The sequence below is a fragment of the Cydia strobilella genome, chromosome 14 (genome assembly GCF_947568885.1).
Source record: "Cydia strobilella chromosome 14, ilCydStro3.1, whole genome shotgun sequence".
NCBI classification, from domain to species: Eukaryota; Metazoa; Arthropoda; class Insecta; order Lepidoptera; family Tortricidae; genus Cydia; species Cydia strobilella.
The window spans coordinates 13,492,080-13,511,317 of NC_086054.1; the positions used below are offsets into that span (position 1 = coordinate 13,492,080).

General features: G+C 35.8%; 1 protein-coding gene across 1 annotated transcript in view; it reads right to left on the reverse strand.

Moving 5' to 3' along the window:
- Nucleotides 1–14,690, reverse strand: part of LOC134747162 (neuropeptides capa receptor-like) — a 76,166-nt gene extending 61,476 nt beyond the window's left edge. Inside the window, exon 1 of the mRNA XM_063681742.1 lies at nt 14,341–14,690. Coding sequence (XP_063537812.1) covers nt 14,341–14,641 — 301 coding nt within the window. The 5' untranslated portion in view covers nt 14,642–14,690. The remainder of the gene's footprint in view (nt 1–14,340) is intronic.
- Nucleotides 14,691–19,238: the final 4,548 nt, after the last annotated feature.

A 19,238-nucleotide genomic window follows, 5' to 3' on the forward strand; every position in this document is an offset into this window, starting at 1 on the left:
ACTAGCCTTATGAACCGATTTTGCATGTACAACCAGCCTTAAAGTTTGTAGTCTATGATTGTTCATTATTTTAGTATGTGGGTATTTTTGCATTTTGTAATTTTTCCTCAGTCACCCGTTGACCACGAACGCTGTAAAGAGTTCGAAACGTCGGGATGTATTATAAATTCAATATACGCGATATAATCCGTTTTCATAGTTTTATTTCACCCAATTTATTTTAATAAATAAAAAAAATAATAAATAAAAACTGAATAAAGTTTTTTCCTGGTGCTGAATTACAAAAAAATATAACAAATCTAAAATTAGGAATTATTTTTATTTAAAGTGACTACATTTGTAAACAAAAAACTTAAATGTCCTCTTCGGGTTCACCGGTAGATGTAGAACTGAAAAAAAAGTCGTTTTGAGAAGTACTCGTACCATTTCAATACTACAAAATCACCGATCATACATGAACTGGTTGCTGTAGATTACTGTTGGATAATTTTTGTGCCTGTAGATTTACTGTTGAATTATTTTTGTGCCTAGTTGATTACCATTAAACCTATAATTTTGTGCCAGACCTATAATCAGTGGTCAACATGCAAAATAACTCTGGATTGCAAATTACATTAACTTACTTTTGATTTGTACAGCCACCTTTGCATGATTTACACTGGGCTGTGCATGGTAAGCTGACGCGACGACACTCACAACGCATAGTTTCGCAGCCAGATTTGCAGCCACAATGGTCCAAAAGGCTTAATTGCGACCAAATCGCTGTAACTGCCGACCATTCCGGAGTCCTACATGGTATGGAAACGTCTGGTTTCATAGCGTTTCCCCATATATGGCCCGCTTGGTAAGCCGCTCGAAGTGCATGTTTATAGAGAGCAGCTGATGTAGGTGGCAGGCTTGTCACAAGCTTGTTTTTTGAAGCAAACAAATATTTGTGAACTTCATTTACGTTTATGTGTTCCGTTTGGCCAAACAATAACACAAATCTAGGGTAACTTTATACTAAAATTAAAATATGTAGTTACACACCTGACAACTGACAAAATCAAAAACTTAAAAGTTGACATACTCCTATTTTCCCGTCTTTTTATAGTGGCCAGAGAAAGGCAGCTTGATCTGAACGAATTCTTCCAGTACGAAAACCAAATTTGTCCACCTTCGTTGTCAGTCAATGGAGGGCGTCGTTCAGGGAACAAATCTGATTTGGCCGAGAAATTAGAACCTGCCAACCCTGCCACCTACATCAGCATGCACTTCGAGCAGCTTACCAAGAGGGCCATATATGGGGAAACGCTCTGAAACCAGAAGTTTCCATACCATGTACATCTTTTCGGGGATGGACTGAGGAAAAAGAGAGTTGGACTCCGGAATGGTCGGCAGTTACAGCGATTTGGTCTCAATTAAGCCTCTTGGACCATTGTGGCTGCAAATCTGGCTGCGAAACTATGCATTGTGGGTGTCGTCGCGTCAGCTGGCCATGCACAGCCCAGTGTAAATCATGCAAATGTGGCTGTACAAATCAAAAGTAAGTTAATGTAATTTTCAATCCAGGGTTATTTTGCATGCTGACCACTAATTATAGGTCTGGCACAAAATTATAGATTTAATGGTTATCAACTAGGCACAAAAATAATTCAACAGTAATCTACAGCAACCAGTTCATGTATGATCAGTGATTTTGTAGTATTGGAATGGTACGAGTACTTCAAAACGACTTTTCTTTTTCAGTTTTACATCTACCGGTGAACCATATAATTTGACATCACCTAATAATAATTAGTTGCCCGTTTATTTTTGTATTTAATACACTGACAATTATCTGACAATTATCTGATTCAATTCGGCTTATATGTATAAAAACTACTAAATTGACCTACTTTTATATTATACACATAGATTTAAGATTAGATCCTAAGTATGCATGTAATATTGCTATGCCCCCACGGGGTCCATGTGGAACTACCAAGAATTTGTAATACCTATAAAACCATGGTTGCAATAAATAAATATGAAATATGAACCCGAAGAGGACATTTAAGTTTTTTGTTTACAAATGTAGTCACTTTAAATAAAAATAATTCCTAATTTTAGATTTGTTATATATTTTTTGTAATTCAGCACCCGGAAAAAACTTTATTCAGTTTTTATTTATAATTTTTTTATTTATTAAAATAAATTGGGTGATTTCTTTTCATATGACACATTTCATATTAAAATCAGTGCACTTACTGCGGTTGAAGATTTCTTTTAAAGGATTTATTTGTAAGAACGTGCATAATTGAACAAATATTTCGTGAAGAATGAAATGTATCGGTGTCGGGTTTTTTTGTAATACTTTTATATACTCAGTACTATATATATATTTATTAAACTATTCATGTACCATAATATTTTTTTTTAAGAAATCAAGTAAAAACTATCAATCGAGTAAGAAAAAAAACTTAAGATGCCGTTTTTTGCCAAAAGGGTTCAGTATATGTTTTATAAGTATTTTTTTATAAGTAATGTATATAATGAGCTTTTATTTGAGATATTAAACATTGAAATCGGTCAAATAGTCAAGCTTGTAAAATTTTTTGAAATATATTTTGAAGAAATTTACACTCACATTCAAACTTTTATATTTCTTGAAGTATGAGAGGTATCGGTGTCGGGTTTTTTTTATAATACTTGTTATTTATTCAGTAATATGTACATGCATTAATCTATTCATGTTTCATACATTTTTTTTGAGAAACCAAGTAAAAACTATCAATCGAGTAAAAAAAAAACTTAAGATGCCGTTTATTGTCGAAAGTAATCAGTATATTTTTTTTGAGTATTTTTTTGAAAGTAATGTATATAATGAGCTTTCATTTGAGATATTAAACATTTAAATCGGTTCATTAGTTTAGCTTGTAGAATTTTTTGAAATATTTTATAAAGAAGTGGCGCCATCTCTGTTCCTAAGGGGTGAAACTTGCGCTGCTGCGGGTCAAATCACTCAGTTTGGTCCCTACTAGCACTGTGCAAAGCGGCTTGCTTTTATCATGAAGTGCAGCATCCGGGCAAAAAATGGCCATAACAAGTATGACTATAGAGTAGCATTTCTTTTGTTTCACTGCGTTGTAAAACAAACGAAATTCGTTCCAATTTACTTATAGAATAAGGTTCAAATTAAAAGTTGAAAAGCTTTATATGGTGGGTCTTACGAGGTTAATCGATCATCGTATTTGGTCACGTATAAAATAGATAATTAGTGCTTATGGGATTCTTGATTTGTGCGAAAACGTCTAAAACTAATTTTCTCGGTAATAAAGGTTACTCGTAGTTTAATCTGTCAAGAAAAACAAATGACAAATATACCCAATATATCCATACCTAATTAATGCTATAATATAAAATTCGTTAGATAAATAATTATAAGAACATCTATTCCTAGATAATGAGTAGGTAGTAGTAAGACCTTTAAATGTATTGCTTGTTTATTTAGAATATATATCTTGACGCAGTTAAGTTCACATTAGGGAAGAGTCGGTTATATCGTACCGATATATGGCAGTGCTTCCAAAGCATTTTGGACCTCAAAAAAATATATCCACGTTTAAGTAAAAACTGGTTTGATATAAAAAACTTAATCAATCACTACAATTTTAATATATAATTCATAAATCACTATACACCTTAAGGTGGGATCAAATGGTTCACTCGAATGTATGTTCACTTGAGCGAATGTTTAATTTTTTAGGGTTCCGTACCCAAAGGGTAAAAACGGGATTTTACTGCGATACCTTGCTACTGGCTATTGTTATGGAACTGGAATATTTTTACGGAGTACCTAGAAATACCATAATATATCCTACTTTTTCCAACAAGTCTAGGTACTACAGAGAATTCGAGAAAAATAGCTATGCAAAATCGGAAAGGAACATTCACTCTGTGTTCACACTGTTCATTTTTTGTTCATTCGGAGTGCGAGTGAAAGATGCCGAATGAAAATATCCAACACTGTTGGATTATTTCACTAAGGGCCACTTGCACCATTCACTAACCCGGGGTTAACCTGTTAAACCTGGAGTTATCATAATTACCAGTACAATTTGACACTGAGTTAACGGTTTAACCGGTTAACCCCGGGTTAGTGAGACGGTGCAAGTGGCGCTTATGTGGGCGCTTATGAATTCATTTTTCACTTTTGGTTCATTTTGTGTTCAGACGTGTCACTGGGTGAAAGATGAATAATGAAACACGAAAATGAACCGTCTGATTTCACGTTATATAAAACAAAGTCCCCAACGGCGTCTGTCTGTGTTTGTGTGTTTGTATGTTCGCGATAAACTCAAAAACTGCTGAACAGATTTTCATGCGGTTTTCACCTATCGATAGAGTGATTCTTGAGGAAGGTTTAGGTGTATAATTTGTTGAGGCTTTGTGTAAATTTGTTGAAATATGACTATGTTTGCTAATGATGTCGGGTAAAATCACGTTGTCTAGGAGCTTTAAACGAAAACGCTGCCTAATACGCTTGAGATACATATAACAACACAATTAACAATTTCCTTTATCACGGCACGTAACTCAGTTTTTCCATAATTTAAGAGAGCGGTACTGTTATAGTAAATTTTGTAACCATAGTAAATTCACTGCCATCTATCGACACACTTTATAACTAAAATGAAGATTTATAAAAATACGATAATATGTATTTAAATATGGATAAATGATTTTTTTTATTTGCTATTTTATTTTTGATAAAACAAACGTCTCAAGTGTTGTACTTTTAAATCTAGAGCTTCAATACAAAAGGAGCGCGGAAAGTGCAATTTATTTTATGAGATGGCACTTGGGAGTCGGACTTCATATTTTGTGGAATATGTGCGTATTTGTCTTGCGTGCGTATTTGTCTTGTTTTGCATATATATAAAGCCGACAGAGGAATGCAAAAGACGTAATAAAATCGTTTGGCAAAAAAAAGAAAATCGACTTCAGAAAGGATTAAATAAAATATTATCCTTTTTTAAGTATATGCGTTACCTACTGATGTGTTTGAAGTCGGTGCCAAGTCAAATTTTGAAGCATACCATGATTATGTTGCGATTCGATAAGGATGCGGCTATACATCGTTGCATTGCCTTACACGGCGGCAATGAACATACTTACTCGTAGGTAATACCTAAGAACACACGGTCTAACCTATTTGGTGCAATTTGTAACCATGTTTGTCGGTTCATTACTATAAATCCAATGCGTTTATTTTCCGACATATTTTTTTAAGAGCAATATTTACTAATTTTAGAACTGTTCATATCATGCAAGTGTAGGATTGGGACTGGATTATTTCCCGTTACTTATCCAGAGGACTTAATTTTTAAATATAACAATTCAAGGACCATCTACAGGGCTTAAACTTTTTACCTTTATCAGTTGTTTACCCGTGAAAAGTTGACAAAGAGGCAAACAGAATTACTTTCGCATTCATAATATTAGTACCGTGGTCATGTGATTTATAGATATCTAAAGCTGATTATTTTTGACCGGTATTGGTACTATTTGGCTTGGCACCGACTTTAAACATATCAGTTGGAAACACATAGCAAAGATAGATATAACTCCGTAATAGATGGATACAGTCTAAGGAAAAAACGTGCCTCGAAAATCAAGAAAATTTGATTCTCGTTCAGAGGGCGCTACTAGTTTTGGCCTACCGTCGTATAGATGGCGTTGACGGTTTCGTTTGTTATTTAACAATTTTAACGCATATCAGTGAAAGAACATGGGTCAAAATCATAAAAATAATTAATGCAAATAAAAAAAATCACTTATCTATATTTAAATACATTCTATCGTATTTTTATAAATCTTCATTTTTAGTTTTAAAATTTACTATGACCATAGAGTAACTTATACTAGAGCGGTACTGTCATAGTAAATTTTGTAACCCCAGTAAATTCACTGCCATCTGTCGACACACTTTAAAACTAAAAATGAAGATTTATAAAAATACGATAGAATGTATTTAAATATAGATAAATGATTTTTTTTTATTTGCATTAATTATTTTCATGATTTTGACCCATGTTCTTTCACTGATATGCGTTAAAATTGTTAAATAACAAACGAAACCGTCAACGCCATCTATACGACTGTAGGCCAAAACTAGTAGCGCCCTCTGAACGAGAATCAAATTTTCTTGATTTTCGAGGCACGTTTTTTCCTTAGACTGTATCCATCTATTACGGAGTTATATCTATCTTTGCTATGACAGTACCGCTCTAGTATAAGTTACTCTATGCGCATAGGTATACTTAAAAAAGGATAATATTTTATTTAATCTTTCTATACATCCAATCCGTTCATTTGCCGTCATATTTTATAAAGAGCAATATTTACTAATTTTAGAACTGTCCATAGAACGCAAGTGTGGGATCGGGACTGGGTCCGGGCCGAGGCTTCCGACTTTTCGTTTTGTATGATGGCTGATCGATCATCACGTGATGCTTTCTATAAGAATACTTAAATGTCGGAAGCCTCTGCCTGAACCCGGACCGTTCGATCGTGAGTCACCCATACCTTTACCGACAACATGTTCCTATTTCTTATATCTGTAGAGTTTTATATTTGTTATTGACCTCAGCTTTGTTCATTAATACCTACCTTTATATATGCAGAATGATTCACACGAACTGGTGTCGATATATTTATTAGCCTCTAGCCGAAACCCGATTTTTTGCTGAAACTTAAACCAATACCTAAGGTTAGGTTTTGCTCTAGTTTCGGCCGAAACATGATTTTTATGTCGATACCTGCCGAAACAGAGACTTCGGTCAGACACTAATATTTATGTTAGGTGGAGTATAAGTACATATATTTGGTTTAATCTTAAAGCAATCTGTACTTTCGTTCATTAACTCGACTCATTCATACAGATTTTCTTAAACTCTATTTTATTGTAGGTAAAGGTCCTTGACCGCGCCCACTCTTTTTTGAAAAGGACAGGAATATTCAGGACATTCACCCGAGCGACTTATTTCAGTTCCTGGGTTTCGCCCGTGCGTAAAGACGTCAGATGGTACCGTAATTATCTGTTAACAGCCCTACAAGTGCAAACAACCAATTGTTTCTGGCACAGAATTCACTGATGCCGCCACACCTGTACAATAACGCTTACCTACGCTTAAAGATACCCAATTAAAGTGTTGAAAAGGGAAGCCATCACGTGTATGAACATTTCTTGAGTGTAAAAGAGGCAACAAATGAAAAAACTATTGAGCCTTGGCGGCCGCTATAAGGCTTCTGTGATTAGACTTGGATTAGACAGCAAAACATCTGCACGAAAATTGTTATTTGTTTTTTTATCGCCTAAGCATATATCTGCACTAAAGCGAGAAATATGATAATTGACAAGCGATGGGAATTTAAACCCGAATTAAATTGCTATCAAAGTTAAAACCACAGCTGTGCGGCTAAGTACTAAAGTTAGGTTTTATCGCAGCATTTGGAATGTCTATTTGCAAAATCCTGCTTTAACCACTTCGCTTGACTAGCCATTATAAGCCCAGAACTCTGGTTGCGTAGATATAGTTGTTACTTTCTAAAGGTTGGAACACACCGGCTGCTTGTGCATAGGCATGCACGTGCGTGTGTGCATAAGGCTAAGCGTATGCTGAGACGCATCAGGCGACGCAGTTCGACGCAGCGCAGGGCAGAGCAGATTTTGTAATAATTATATTTCAATATATTAAATATGGTTCAAAATTATCAAACTTGTTTCAATTTCTTACATGAATTGTATAAATTACTAATAATACTGCCTAAGCATCGAAATTAAGTGGTCCAATGATAGTAACCTTACCCTACCTACCTATAATACGAACGGTTTGTCCATGACTCAAAGTTAACTCTGGTAGCATGATATTGTGTTCATTTGATTAAATAAACATTACGAGTACCTACAAATATCCTTTGAATTTATTCCTTTGAGGATCTGAGAAATTATCTGAATGTGAACATAAACATGAATATACAATTTAAAAAAACTTCTTTGGGGACGTTTATTAGTTATATATTTTTATTACACACTATTATTTAGCTTCACTGGGTATATATATATATATATACCTTTGTATATATATATTAGTACCTCAAATCTTGTAACTAACATTTGAACCACTTTCCGGTATCTGATTCAGTTGAAATTTGGAGTAGGTACTATCGTAATTCCGGTGACAATACAATAGTATGCTAACATGAACGTGTTCTGATGATGCAGCCGGTAGGTAGCCAAAGGAACTCCTCGATGGAAAAACACAAACACATCAAGTTTAGGCTCTTCTAAAAGGTCTCAAGAAGTACTCGTATACCAGCCTGGTAGTATAAAAACCATTGAGAAAGTCCCGGGAAAGGACATAGGATAGTTTATATTGGATTTTTATCTCGTAAATCCTCCCTTAATGAGATGTCACTCTGAAGTGTCACTTATGATTGATAGGTAAGCGCGAAGTTTATTGCGGGGGGTCCAAAAGCGATAATTCCGCTCAAGAGGCCGTTATCGACATTTTTAGAATTTGTTCAAACTATTGATGCTATTTTACAAAAACTGACGATGGGTTTTACGCATTTTATGGAAGGTCAGTTCAGACCTTACTGCATAAAAGAATAACTTTTCTATTAATTAACTAGCTGTTGCCCACGACTTCGTTTGCGTGAATTTATTTCCCGATAAACCCCCTTTCATCCCCCTTTTTAACCCTATTAGGGGATGAATATTCAAAAGCACAAATAACTTTTCGTACTTTCACTACTGTGTCTTCCTGCAAAGTTTAAAGTCCCTCGTTCACAAATTTATTACCGGTACAAACTTTAAACCCCTTTTTCACCACTTTAGGGGTTGAGTTTTCAAAAATGCTGAAATAGCTTTTCTTGTATTCTATGAGTGTCTTTTTACGAAGTTTCAAATTCCTAGCTTAAAGTAAAACTTGATCGCCATACAAACTTTAAACTAGGCTAACAAGTTTTGACAATTTCATCTTTGGTACAGCTTTTATCGCTGACTTTACTTTTCTCTCCACAGTCAACTAATACTCATCGAGACAATTCTAACGACCCCAAACACAATTATTTTTCCCCTCACTAGCTCAGAAAGCCGTCTTTTATCCTTTAAAACAAGCGGGGAAAAATGCATTTTATCCACTAGTGGGGAAAGTAATTTGACCTTGGATGGCGCGTGTTTAAGTAGCTTTTGACAGATAACAAAACGTAAAACGCTCATAATAATGGTTCGTTCGATATTAATTATTATTATGATTTTGAGTCATAAACCTTAAATTCCATAAGAAACATTTGTTTTTATAAATGATGTTAAATGTAATTCTGAACGCACAAGTTGAGTCGATGCAATTTCAAAACGTATTGTTAGAAATGTCAACATTGCCAACAAAAAAATTCTCGCCGACTCCGACACGTAAAAATACACAACTTCCAGAGTTTTCTGTTATAATATCGTATTATCGTAAAAAAAATAGTGATTCCAGTGATGAAGATGATCTAACGCCTGTGGATGTTGCACTTTCCTCGCTATAGTGAGGGGAAAAGTTTTGTGTTACTCACGGGTGCAAATGTATTTTACTTCTCGTGTGTTGAAACCGTTCGCTACGCTCAGGATTCTTTTTTAGAACCACTCGCTTCGCTCGTGGTTCAACTATAGAATCCTTTCGCTTGCTCGTGTTTCAATTCCACACTCGCGGGTAAAATACAACTTTGCACCCTTGTATAACAAATAACTATTGCGTTGTTTTATCACAGAGTTCCCATGGCCACCTCATGTCTCCATCATCAGATCAGCTCCATGTTATCATAATATTGCATTGTCATCCGATTTCAGCTCAATCGGAAATCGGGAAGTGGGTCAAGTTTAGCTACCAAGATTTGTCCCACACTAACATACCTACTAGAGCAAGTTAAATTGTAAAAAGTAAGTACCTATCTGTAAAACGTCGTGACTCGTGGCACGTTTAAAAATATTATTAACCAAGTACACTCATTCAATCGAACATCTTTACAGTTGGATTCACCTTAAGAGCACTCCTTCTTTGAAACTATTTTCCTCTCAGATTCCTCGCGTAGGAACTCGATTTATTCGAAGCATTTGAGACTAGTAAATACGAATGTATTTAGTATGTACAGTCAGTCAGTCACTTGGAATAATATCTTACACAATGAAACGTGCAATAGTCACCTATTTATTTAAAAGCGAGCAAAGTTGCTGTGCTCGCGTGCAGATTAATATATACCATAGAGTAACTTATACTAGAGCGGTACTGTCATAGTAAATTTTGTAACCCCAGTAAATTCACTGCCATCTATCGACACACTTTAAAACTAAAAATGAAGATTTATACAAATACGATAAAATGTATTTAAGTATGGATAAATGATTTTTTTTATTTGCATTAATAATTTTTATGATTTACACCCATGTTCTTTCACTGATATGCGTTAAAATTGTTAAATAACAAACGAAACCGTCAACGCCATCTATACGACAGCAGGCCAAAGCTAGTAGCGCCCTCTGAACGAGAATCAAATTTTCTTGATTTTCGAGGCACGTTTTTTCCTTAGACTGTATCCATCTATTACGGAGTTATATCTATCTTTGCCTACGCTAGATGACGCAAATACCACGATTTGTATTGAAACAAAATTTACGCATAATATAATTTTAAAATTACTTATCTGTGATAGGAAATATGTTCTTGCCTTTGGGTGATCGCAATTATTGGGCTGTTGCAGTTAATTATCATGCAACGAAACATTTTTTAAGTTTTCACGGAGGTGCGGCTGCACCAACCGGCGGCGTGGACTGTAAAGAGCGACGGTCAACCTCGACGCTTGGTCGGGGTTCGGACACGCGAAGTAGATGCATTTGCGTCGTCTATGGTATATATATTTATTTCTGCTATTTAAGGCATAAGGGTTAAACAAACTTTGCTACCTACCGAGTGAAGCACAAAATTTTTCATCACAATAATATGGTATACATATATAAATATTTACCACTCAAAATCATCATTTAAGAGTCAATTCTACTAGCCAACATACAAAACAACTGTCGCGAATATCGCGAATCGGCTAATAGTTGCCAACGTCATGGAGTAGATGGCGCTCGTAGTCACGTTTAAGTTAAATGGGCATTTTTTTTAAAGAGATACACACGACTTTTTTTCTAAGGTAGGTAAATTGAATGTTTTTCCTACTGAGAATCACGAGCTCTTTCGATCCTACTAGGAGAAAAAAAGCTAAGTTTGTATGGAGAACCGAGCTTGCCGGGGACCCTTAAGACCCCAAGTAAACCAACAACTTGCCTCAAGATCGTGCAATTCATTGGTTCTCTTAATTTACCCAGGAAGATCGACATGCACCAACTTCGTCTTATTTACTTATATTGATCCTGGGGTATGTATCTAGTGCTGGATCCTGAGGATGGACTCATTACTGACATGCTCAATTTTTGAAGCAGAACCGCAAGTTTTAATAACAAAACATCCGTGACTTCCGTTCCGTGGTCACTCACGTATTTTAAGTCGAAAACCACCCCTGCCGCCACCGGCGCCCGCGTCGAGTCATCGGGCGCGGAGGGCTGCGGCCCGCAGTCTGCGCCGGTCCGTCACCGTCGACGCAAGCTCCTGATGATGCCCCTCGGTACGGAGTGAAACATGTCGAGCGTTTTCGACTTAAAATACGTGAGTGACTCTTTTTTAATATGTTTAATAGAACCGCAAGTTGTTTTCCACAGGCACTTAACCTAAGATAATGGTAAAAATTAGGAGCGAAAAAGAAATTTCATAAAAAACTCTTATAATAATAAAAAAATCAAACGTAGGGGCATAGCTGTGGTAGATATACAACAAATTGCGTCAAAACATTTTCAATAATGTTAATTACCAGAGAGGAAAATGAGGACTACGTTTGTATGAAAAGGCGCGCGGGTCCTTCACTTTCGTCTTAATTAATTAATTTATTTATTTATTATTTATTTATTTAAAAAGGCACACTAAACAGACAACATGATGATGATGATTTTTAATGATGATTTCGAATGATAAATATTTAATAATAGCTTTAATTTGGATTTGATTTGAAATGTTTTATACTTAAGAGAGGTATGGGCACTGCGAATGACATCTCGCTTTGTGTGGTTACAGAAAACCGCAGCCAAATAACACTAGACCCTACTCATAGTGTTGTGTTTCTGCCGGTGAGTAAGGTTGCCAGAGCTCAACGAGGGAGAGGAGTGTTATAGGGTCGGCAACGCGCATGTAACTAACTCCTCTGGAGTTGCAGGCGTACATAGGCTACGGAGACTGCTTAACATCAGGCGGGCCGTATGCTTGTTTGCCACCGACGTAGTATAAAATAAAAATAAAACAGTATTTTCCTCATATTGGTGTAATAAAAAAAATGTACCTATATTTCACTCGGTGGCAAATTTTGTTTTACGTTCGTCGATAATCGATAGGTAACCTCGCAACGCTCAAGATTCCACTTTTCAAACCACTCGTTACGCAGGTTACGCTCGTCGTCCAATCTTGAAATGTTTCGCTTTCCTTATTTTTGGTGAACACAAGGTTTAACACAAGTTTTCAGTTTTTTTGTGTACAGTCGCCATCAGATATATCGGAGCGGCCGAGGCTCTCACAAATATCTGAACACGCACTCTATTGTCAAGGTATTAGAGTGCGTGTTCAGATATTTTTGAGCACCTTGGCCGCTCCGATATATCTGATGGCAACTGTACTTACTATAGATATTTTTGTTTTGACTGCTTATTAATATTATAGGCAAAATTCTTAATCTGAATCCCTTCTCTCTCTGGCTCTAAACAGACGAATAGACGTAAGGGTTTACATATATTCATGCCCTTTTTCCTACGGAACCCTAAACAGAGGTGTAATATTTGGAATGTCATTAAGCCGTCACCAAATATGTGGAATCACTCAATTACGTCGTTTGAAATGCCATTCATATTTGCCAGGAAATTACGAGTAATACCGACACACGTTTGATCGTTTTAGGGTTCTGTAGGAGTCACACATATTTTAGAAAAAGGTTACTTGTGTGGACAATAAAAGTTAACCAAAACAAAAGTTATTTTTAAAAGTCGCTAAACAAATGTTGGTCAGTTTGAGGAGTACCTACTGCCTACATACAATAATATGCTAACATGGAGCTGATCTGATGATGCAGTCGGAAGATAGCCAAAGCAACTCTTCATTGGAAAGGACAACAATAAACACATCGAGCTTAGGCTCATTAGAAAGATCTCGAGAAGTAGGTACTTGTTAGACATGCTAAGGAGAGAAAGTACAGTTGGCAGTAAAACGTTTTTGACGGTAACTTGTTTAATATTTGGAAATAAAATGGTATGATTTGAGAATGATGGTCAATATAGTCAAAACCCTCGGGTCGGGACTAAAACTCCACTGTCCGTCTGTCCGTTTGTCCGTCTGTCTGTCTGTCTGTCCGTCTGTCTGTCACCAGGCTGTATCTCATGAACCGTTATAGCTAGACAGTTGAAATTTTCACAGATGATGTATTTCAGTTGCCGCTATAACAACAAATACTAAAAACAGAATAAAATAAATATTTAAGTGGCTCTCCCATATAACAAACCTGACTTTTTGCAGTTTTTCGCGTAATGATACGGAACCCATTTTGCGCGAGTCCGACTCGCACTTGGCCGATTTTTTATGCCCTTACCTATTTACTGTATTTTTGCTTGCGAAGGAGAAAGTAATAAGGATATTTGCTCACATTTTGATATGTGCTAAAAATGTTTTTCGACCTACGTAAACATTAGGTAATACCGCTCGTTCTTAAAGCGAGCTACAAATATGTATTAGTCATTTACTATTTCGGGGGCTCACAAGAGATACTTAAGCCCTAAGATACACTTGTAAGTTTTACTTATGTACCTACTTCGATTTTAAAGCCCTACCAGGAGGGGTTTACAACGTCACTGGTCCCTGCAACTCTTTGTTACCTTTGGTACCTACATTTTCTCACGGTTAATACGCTTATCCGCCTAAGATGCGGTTTTGACGTGGTCCATTCAGATTATTCTAAAGCGGGTGCTAAGCTAAGGCTAACTGGAAGAGATCCCTCAAAGGGATAAATTCGCCTTTGTACATCTTATTATATTCTAAAGCGGGTACTAAGCTAAGGTTAACTGGAAGAGATCCCTCAAAGGGATAAGTTAGCCTTTGTACATCTTATTATTTGTACCATGTAATTTTTAATATGTATTTTTGTACAATAAAGAGTTTACTACTACTACTAAGCTTACTGTAAAAAAAAATAACTTACCAAACATCAGCAAAAGCAGATCGCTGACCGCCAAACTAAACAGATAATAGTTAGTGGCCGTATGCAGCCCTGGATGCTTCACAATTACCACACAGACGCATATATTCCCCACCACACCAGTCAAAAATATCACCACAAGCACTATACTTATGGGTATTATTTCGTTCAGAGGCAAACGCCGAGAACCCATCATCCACCATAACATTTCTTCTTCACTGCAGTCGAAATAAGTCAAATTGTTGCAACGATTGTAAAAATCGTCAATAGTTTCGTTTTCACGCAACTGGAATTCCATTTCCATTTTCTTTTGGAAACTTTTAAATATTTTCAACTCGCATCCACACTATTTAGGTACACTAAAATTCCAGTAATCATCTATACAAAAGTAACACAAAAGTCAATCTAAAACAGAAGTTGTAAATTATTTCACATTTATCAACACAAAAGTTTTCCCATTTAAACTTTCCAAAGTTTCAGACGACAATAGCTTAAAGCAATTTTCACTTTAAAATCGCGCTTAAATTGACGGCTAGGTATTATTTAAAATATTTATAGACTCGGTTCGTTCAACAAAACTACAGAATTCAAGATATTTCGCGATAGAAAACTTCGTTTTCGCGGGAGAAGCGGCGCGTGTGCCTCTCATTCGAACGACCGCCGACTGACGATGGATAGGAGACGCAATTTTCTGATTCACCATCGGCCACTGTCAACTGACAATTTCTATACCTTATTGCGAAGACATAAGGTTCACCGGTGGTCAGCTAAGTGTTGTTAAACAAAGGCGAAAAATTCATAAATGAATGAAATAGTTTTTCATATCTCATGCTCTGAAAGTGGGTCGTTGTTGTTTTAAAAAGTGCGCAGTAAGTGATACGTTTCTGCTCTCGTGCAGAAAAGTGGTGTACTTCCCCATCCCACGAGCAGCTGGGTGGAAAAAAATTGAAAAATAGTATCTTTATTTCCCCGCCTGGAACAATTGGTAACTGTTCTAATTTTACTAATCTCGCATTGAATCTTTTTTTATCAAAAATGATGTAAATAATTTGTTAAAAAAATATTCTTGATTTCTTTTGTTAAATTGTATAAATTTACTCGATTTCATAAGGCGGGAACCAAAAAGAATACACCAAAACTGTTTTTTTTTAAACCTTACACGCGTAAATAAGCAACAGGCAGAATCTTATTCAGCCACAGCTAGCTAAACGTTTGTACGATATTAAATGGGTTTTTAAAGTTATTTACGCAGTGGCGTAGCTAGGCGTGGGCGAATTGGCCGTCGCCCACGGCCTCGTGCCCCAAGGGATGCCTCGAGCCCCAAGGGATGCCTCGCGCGAGGCTCTTTCGGGCACAGTGAAAGAATAGGGCCTCGCAGATGCGATTTCGCTCACGGCTAGATTAGTTCACGCTACGCTACTATATTCATGAAAATAACATAAAGTAAAATAAAAAATGGTTATTTTATGCATTAAATTGTTATTTAACGTTTTAATTCTTTAAAATACTTTTATTATGTTGGCTGAATGAGTAATGCCATTAACTATTGGGAGTTTTAGATCGAAAAAGTAAAAAAGTAAACAGTAAGAGGCAATCCCGCTTATTTTCATACAATATTATACAATGAACATACATTTACTTATTTGCATACATTTAATATTATACAATGAACATACATTTATTTATTTGCATACATTTAATATTATACAATGAACATACATTTATTTATTTATTTGTATTATACATTTTAAAATTACTGCAGTTTGTTTAAATATGTATTTTCGATAATATTGCAATCTAAATGTTTTCGCTAGGGGTTATTTATCTTCACACGTATAAAGTCTCCGATTGCAAGTAAGACCTTAGGAAATAAATCATGGCCGTAGGTCTATTGGGTACTTTAATTACTGATTTTGCAAAATTGCCTTGTCTTTTTTGGTTTCCTCGCATTCGATATGAAAAGTAGTGTTTAAATCTGGTAAAACTCTATACACCTTCATAGTGTTCTAAAGGTTCTCTTAAAAGTTGACTAAAATCTCGTGTGCTCGTCGGATCGCGAATATCAAGATTTCTATAGCTCCAATGATTTACATCTAGGTAAACAATTTGGAAAATATAGTTAGAAATGGCAAAACTCGATTCCTCTATACTCTGATTTTTGTAATTAAATTCCAAAAAACTAACCTCACTCAGATCTTTTTTCTTTCGTATTAATGGAAAATATGTAAAGTAAACTCAAATTTCCCTTTTGCATACTCTAGCATTTAAAATAAATATAGATGTATCATTTAGCTTTGTTTAGTTTCTTAAAACATACGGAAAAGAGAAAAAGTGAGGTTAGATTATTGGAATTTAATTATAAATCAGAGTTTACTTTTGTCATGTAAATCTCATAAAAAAGCAATCGTAATAAGCTCCGGCATGCCCAAGAGATATGTACGACATGCCCCCACTGTAAGCTTTGAGGGATTGTACTTAGTACCTTACCTTAGTTTTATTTGTTTATCGCACCAATAAAATGTTTCTTATCGTCGCTATTACTCGCCTACACGAAACACTGTTTTAAGGTTATACATAAGAGTACCTAGTACTTTATATACTTAGCACAGTTATAGTATTGTGAAACGTCCTCTAGACTTCCCTGAACCAATCTGATTATAATAATAAAATCATTTAATCCAGATAACATTGAACTATAATTAAAACATACATAACATTTGCAATAAAAATTAAAGTCTTGCGACTGATTGCAGATATTAAATAAGGAAAATAAATCAAAAATTGTTTTACAAGGAGGCAAAGTTGTTGCTTATCCGCTCGTGCTAATAATTAATAACCCAACAAGCGAAAGATACCAAGTGGTTCGAAAAATGGAATCTTGAGCGTTGCGAGGGTTTCAAAGCACGAGGATTAAACAAATTTTGCCCCCGAGTGATAGGCCTTTGTCCTTCAGTACAACTGCATGCAATACGATCTTTTTCGAGCAACTGTGATGAAAAATAAGTAATTTATTAAAAATATGGCAGACCGAGGCAATTAGGAATATTCGGATTCGGATAACGTCTTTCAAATTTTAAGAAACTGTTATCAAACTAACTCGCTAGCCAACTAGATTTCCGTTTACTTATGACATTGTATCTATGCATATTTTAGACAGTTCACACATTTGTGATGACTTCCATAATGTTGATTCGGAGAAAGAAACTTTTGGGTGACTAGTCTAACGTGAGAATATAAAACCGGACAAGTGCGAGTCGGACTCGCCCACCGAAGGGTTCACTTTTTAATATTTGTTGTTATAGCGGCAACAGAAATACATCATCCGTGAAAAGACAGACAGACAGACAGACAGACAGACAGACAGACAGACAAACAGACAGACAGACAGACGGACAGACGGACAGTGAAGTCTTAGTAATATGGTCCCGTTTTTACCCTCTTGGTACGGAACCCTAAAAACAAGTTAGTTCGACGAATTAAGTACCTACCTATTTATTGTTTTAACGCACACAACAGTTTTCATCACACTATTCACACTTGCTCGTAAAAGATCTTATTTCATGCAGGAGTAATAAAGGCGTTTAGCCTGTATGTATTGTTCCTGCGGGAGTTATGGATTTTGAAAAAAAAAAAACTATAACTCCCATAGAACTAACTTACAGATTTTTTCTTAATTATATCTCTAATTCATACTTTCATACGAACGAAGTAAGTATAAATGGGTTATACTTTTTAAATACTGACGTTTAATAATTTAAATTTTTTGTTTATGTTCAAAAATACCTATTTAATTTGAATACTAATTTAATAGCCGTTTAATAGTAGGTATACATTGTGCAACAAGGGGGGGGGAAGTAAAATATTGGAAACGAGTGTGTTAATTCACGACAGCCGCAGGTTGGATTGAATAAGGCCAGGCATCGAAATATAACGTGGTAACTATTTATTAATCTGTGATATAACAGGATATTTGAAGAATGTCTGTTAGTAGTCGAAACACGAATGCTTAAAATTTTCTCGATAGAAAAAAAACCAAACTTACGTCTTCATTTTTCGTGTTTAGCTCCATGCAACTAAAAAACACATCTTTATTTAGCATAATCCACCTCAAAAGTAACGGTTTTCATCTCGTCTTAAGTGTCATTGAATCTTATTTCTCATCATTTTTGATTTTATGAATTCAACTTGATTTCAACACAATTAAAAGTTAAAACGCCCATTTTCAAGGTAGTTCGGCTTCTCTTTCTGTCATGCGTCAAAGTCATAAATGCATCCTTTATGCCAGTAACGTTAGATGGCCGTCGTGCCTCAAAAAGGTAAGACCTGAGTCAAATCGCGCACCGCTCCGAATTACGTAAAATTGATATATCCAAAAAACGTTGACTCGTAGCGCAAAAATAGTCACGTTTTCTTATTTTTAGTCTGCCTCTTTCGCACTCATAGGATGTTCATATACGTAATGGCTTCCCTTTCGCACACTTCAGCTGCTGCGCAATCGTAATTGTGTCTGTAAGCGTAATTGTAGGTCTGTGGGTCAGGCAAGATTAATTTAATTACGTTTAATTTTTAATTGTCTATCTTTCAGTAGGAGTAGCAGAGAAATCGCTTTTATTGTTTGTCCTTGTCACAGTTGCCCTCTTTATTTGTATTCCCCACCGTAAATTTAGTATAGTTTATGGTGGGCTACAAATCTGTCGCATTATGGTCGCATTGCGTATGTTCTGTCCACGTCCCTCACGGGCGCAAGCGTATTGCTCATCTATGTAATGCTAGGTCTATGATCAAGGCATATTTTCCTGCAACGAAAACATGCTGACCATAGATTATAGACATAGACAAGCAAAATCAAACGTCAAGATCTGTCAAGCAAGTGTCAACGCTGCGACGGTCGCTAAATTGCC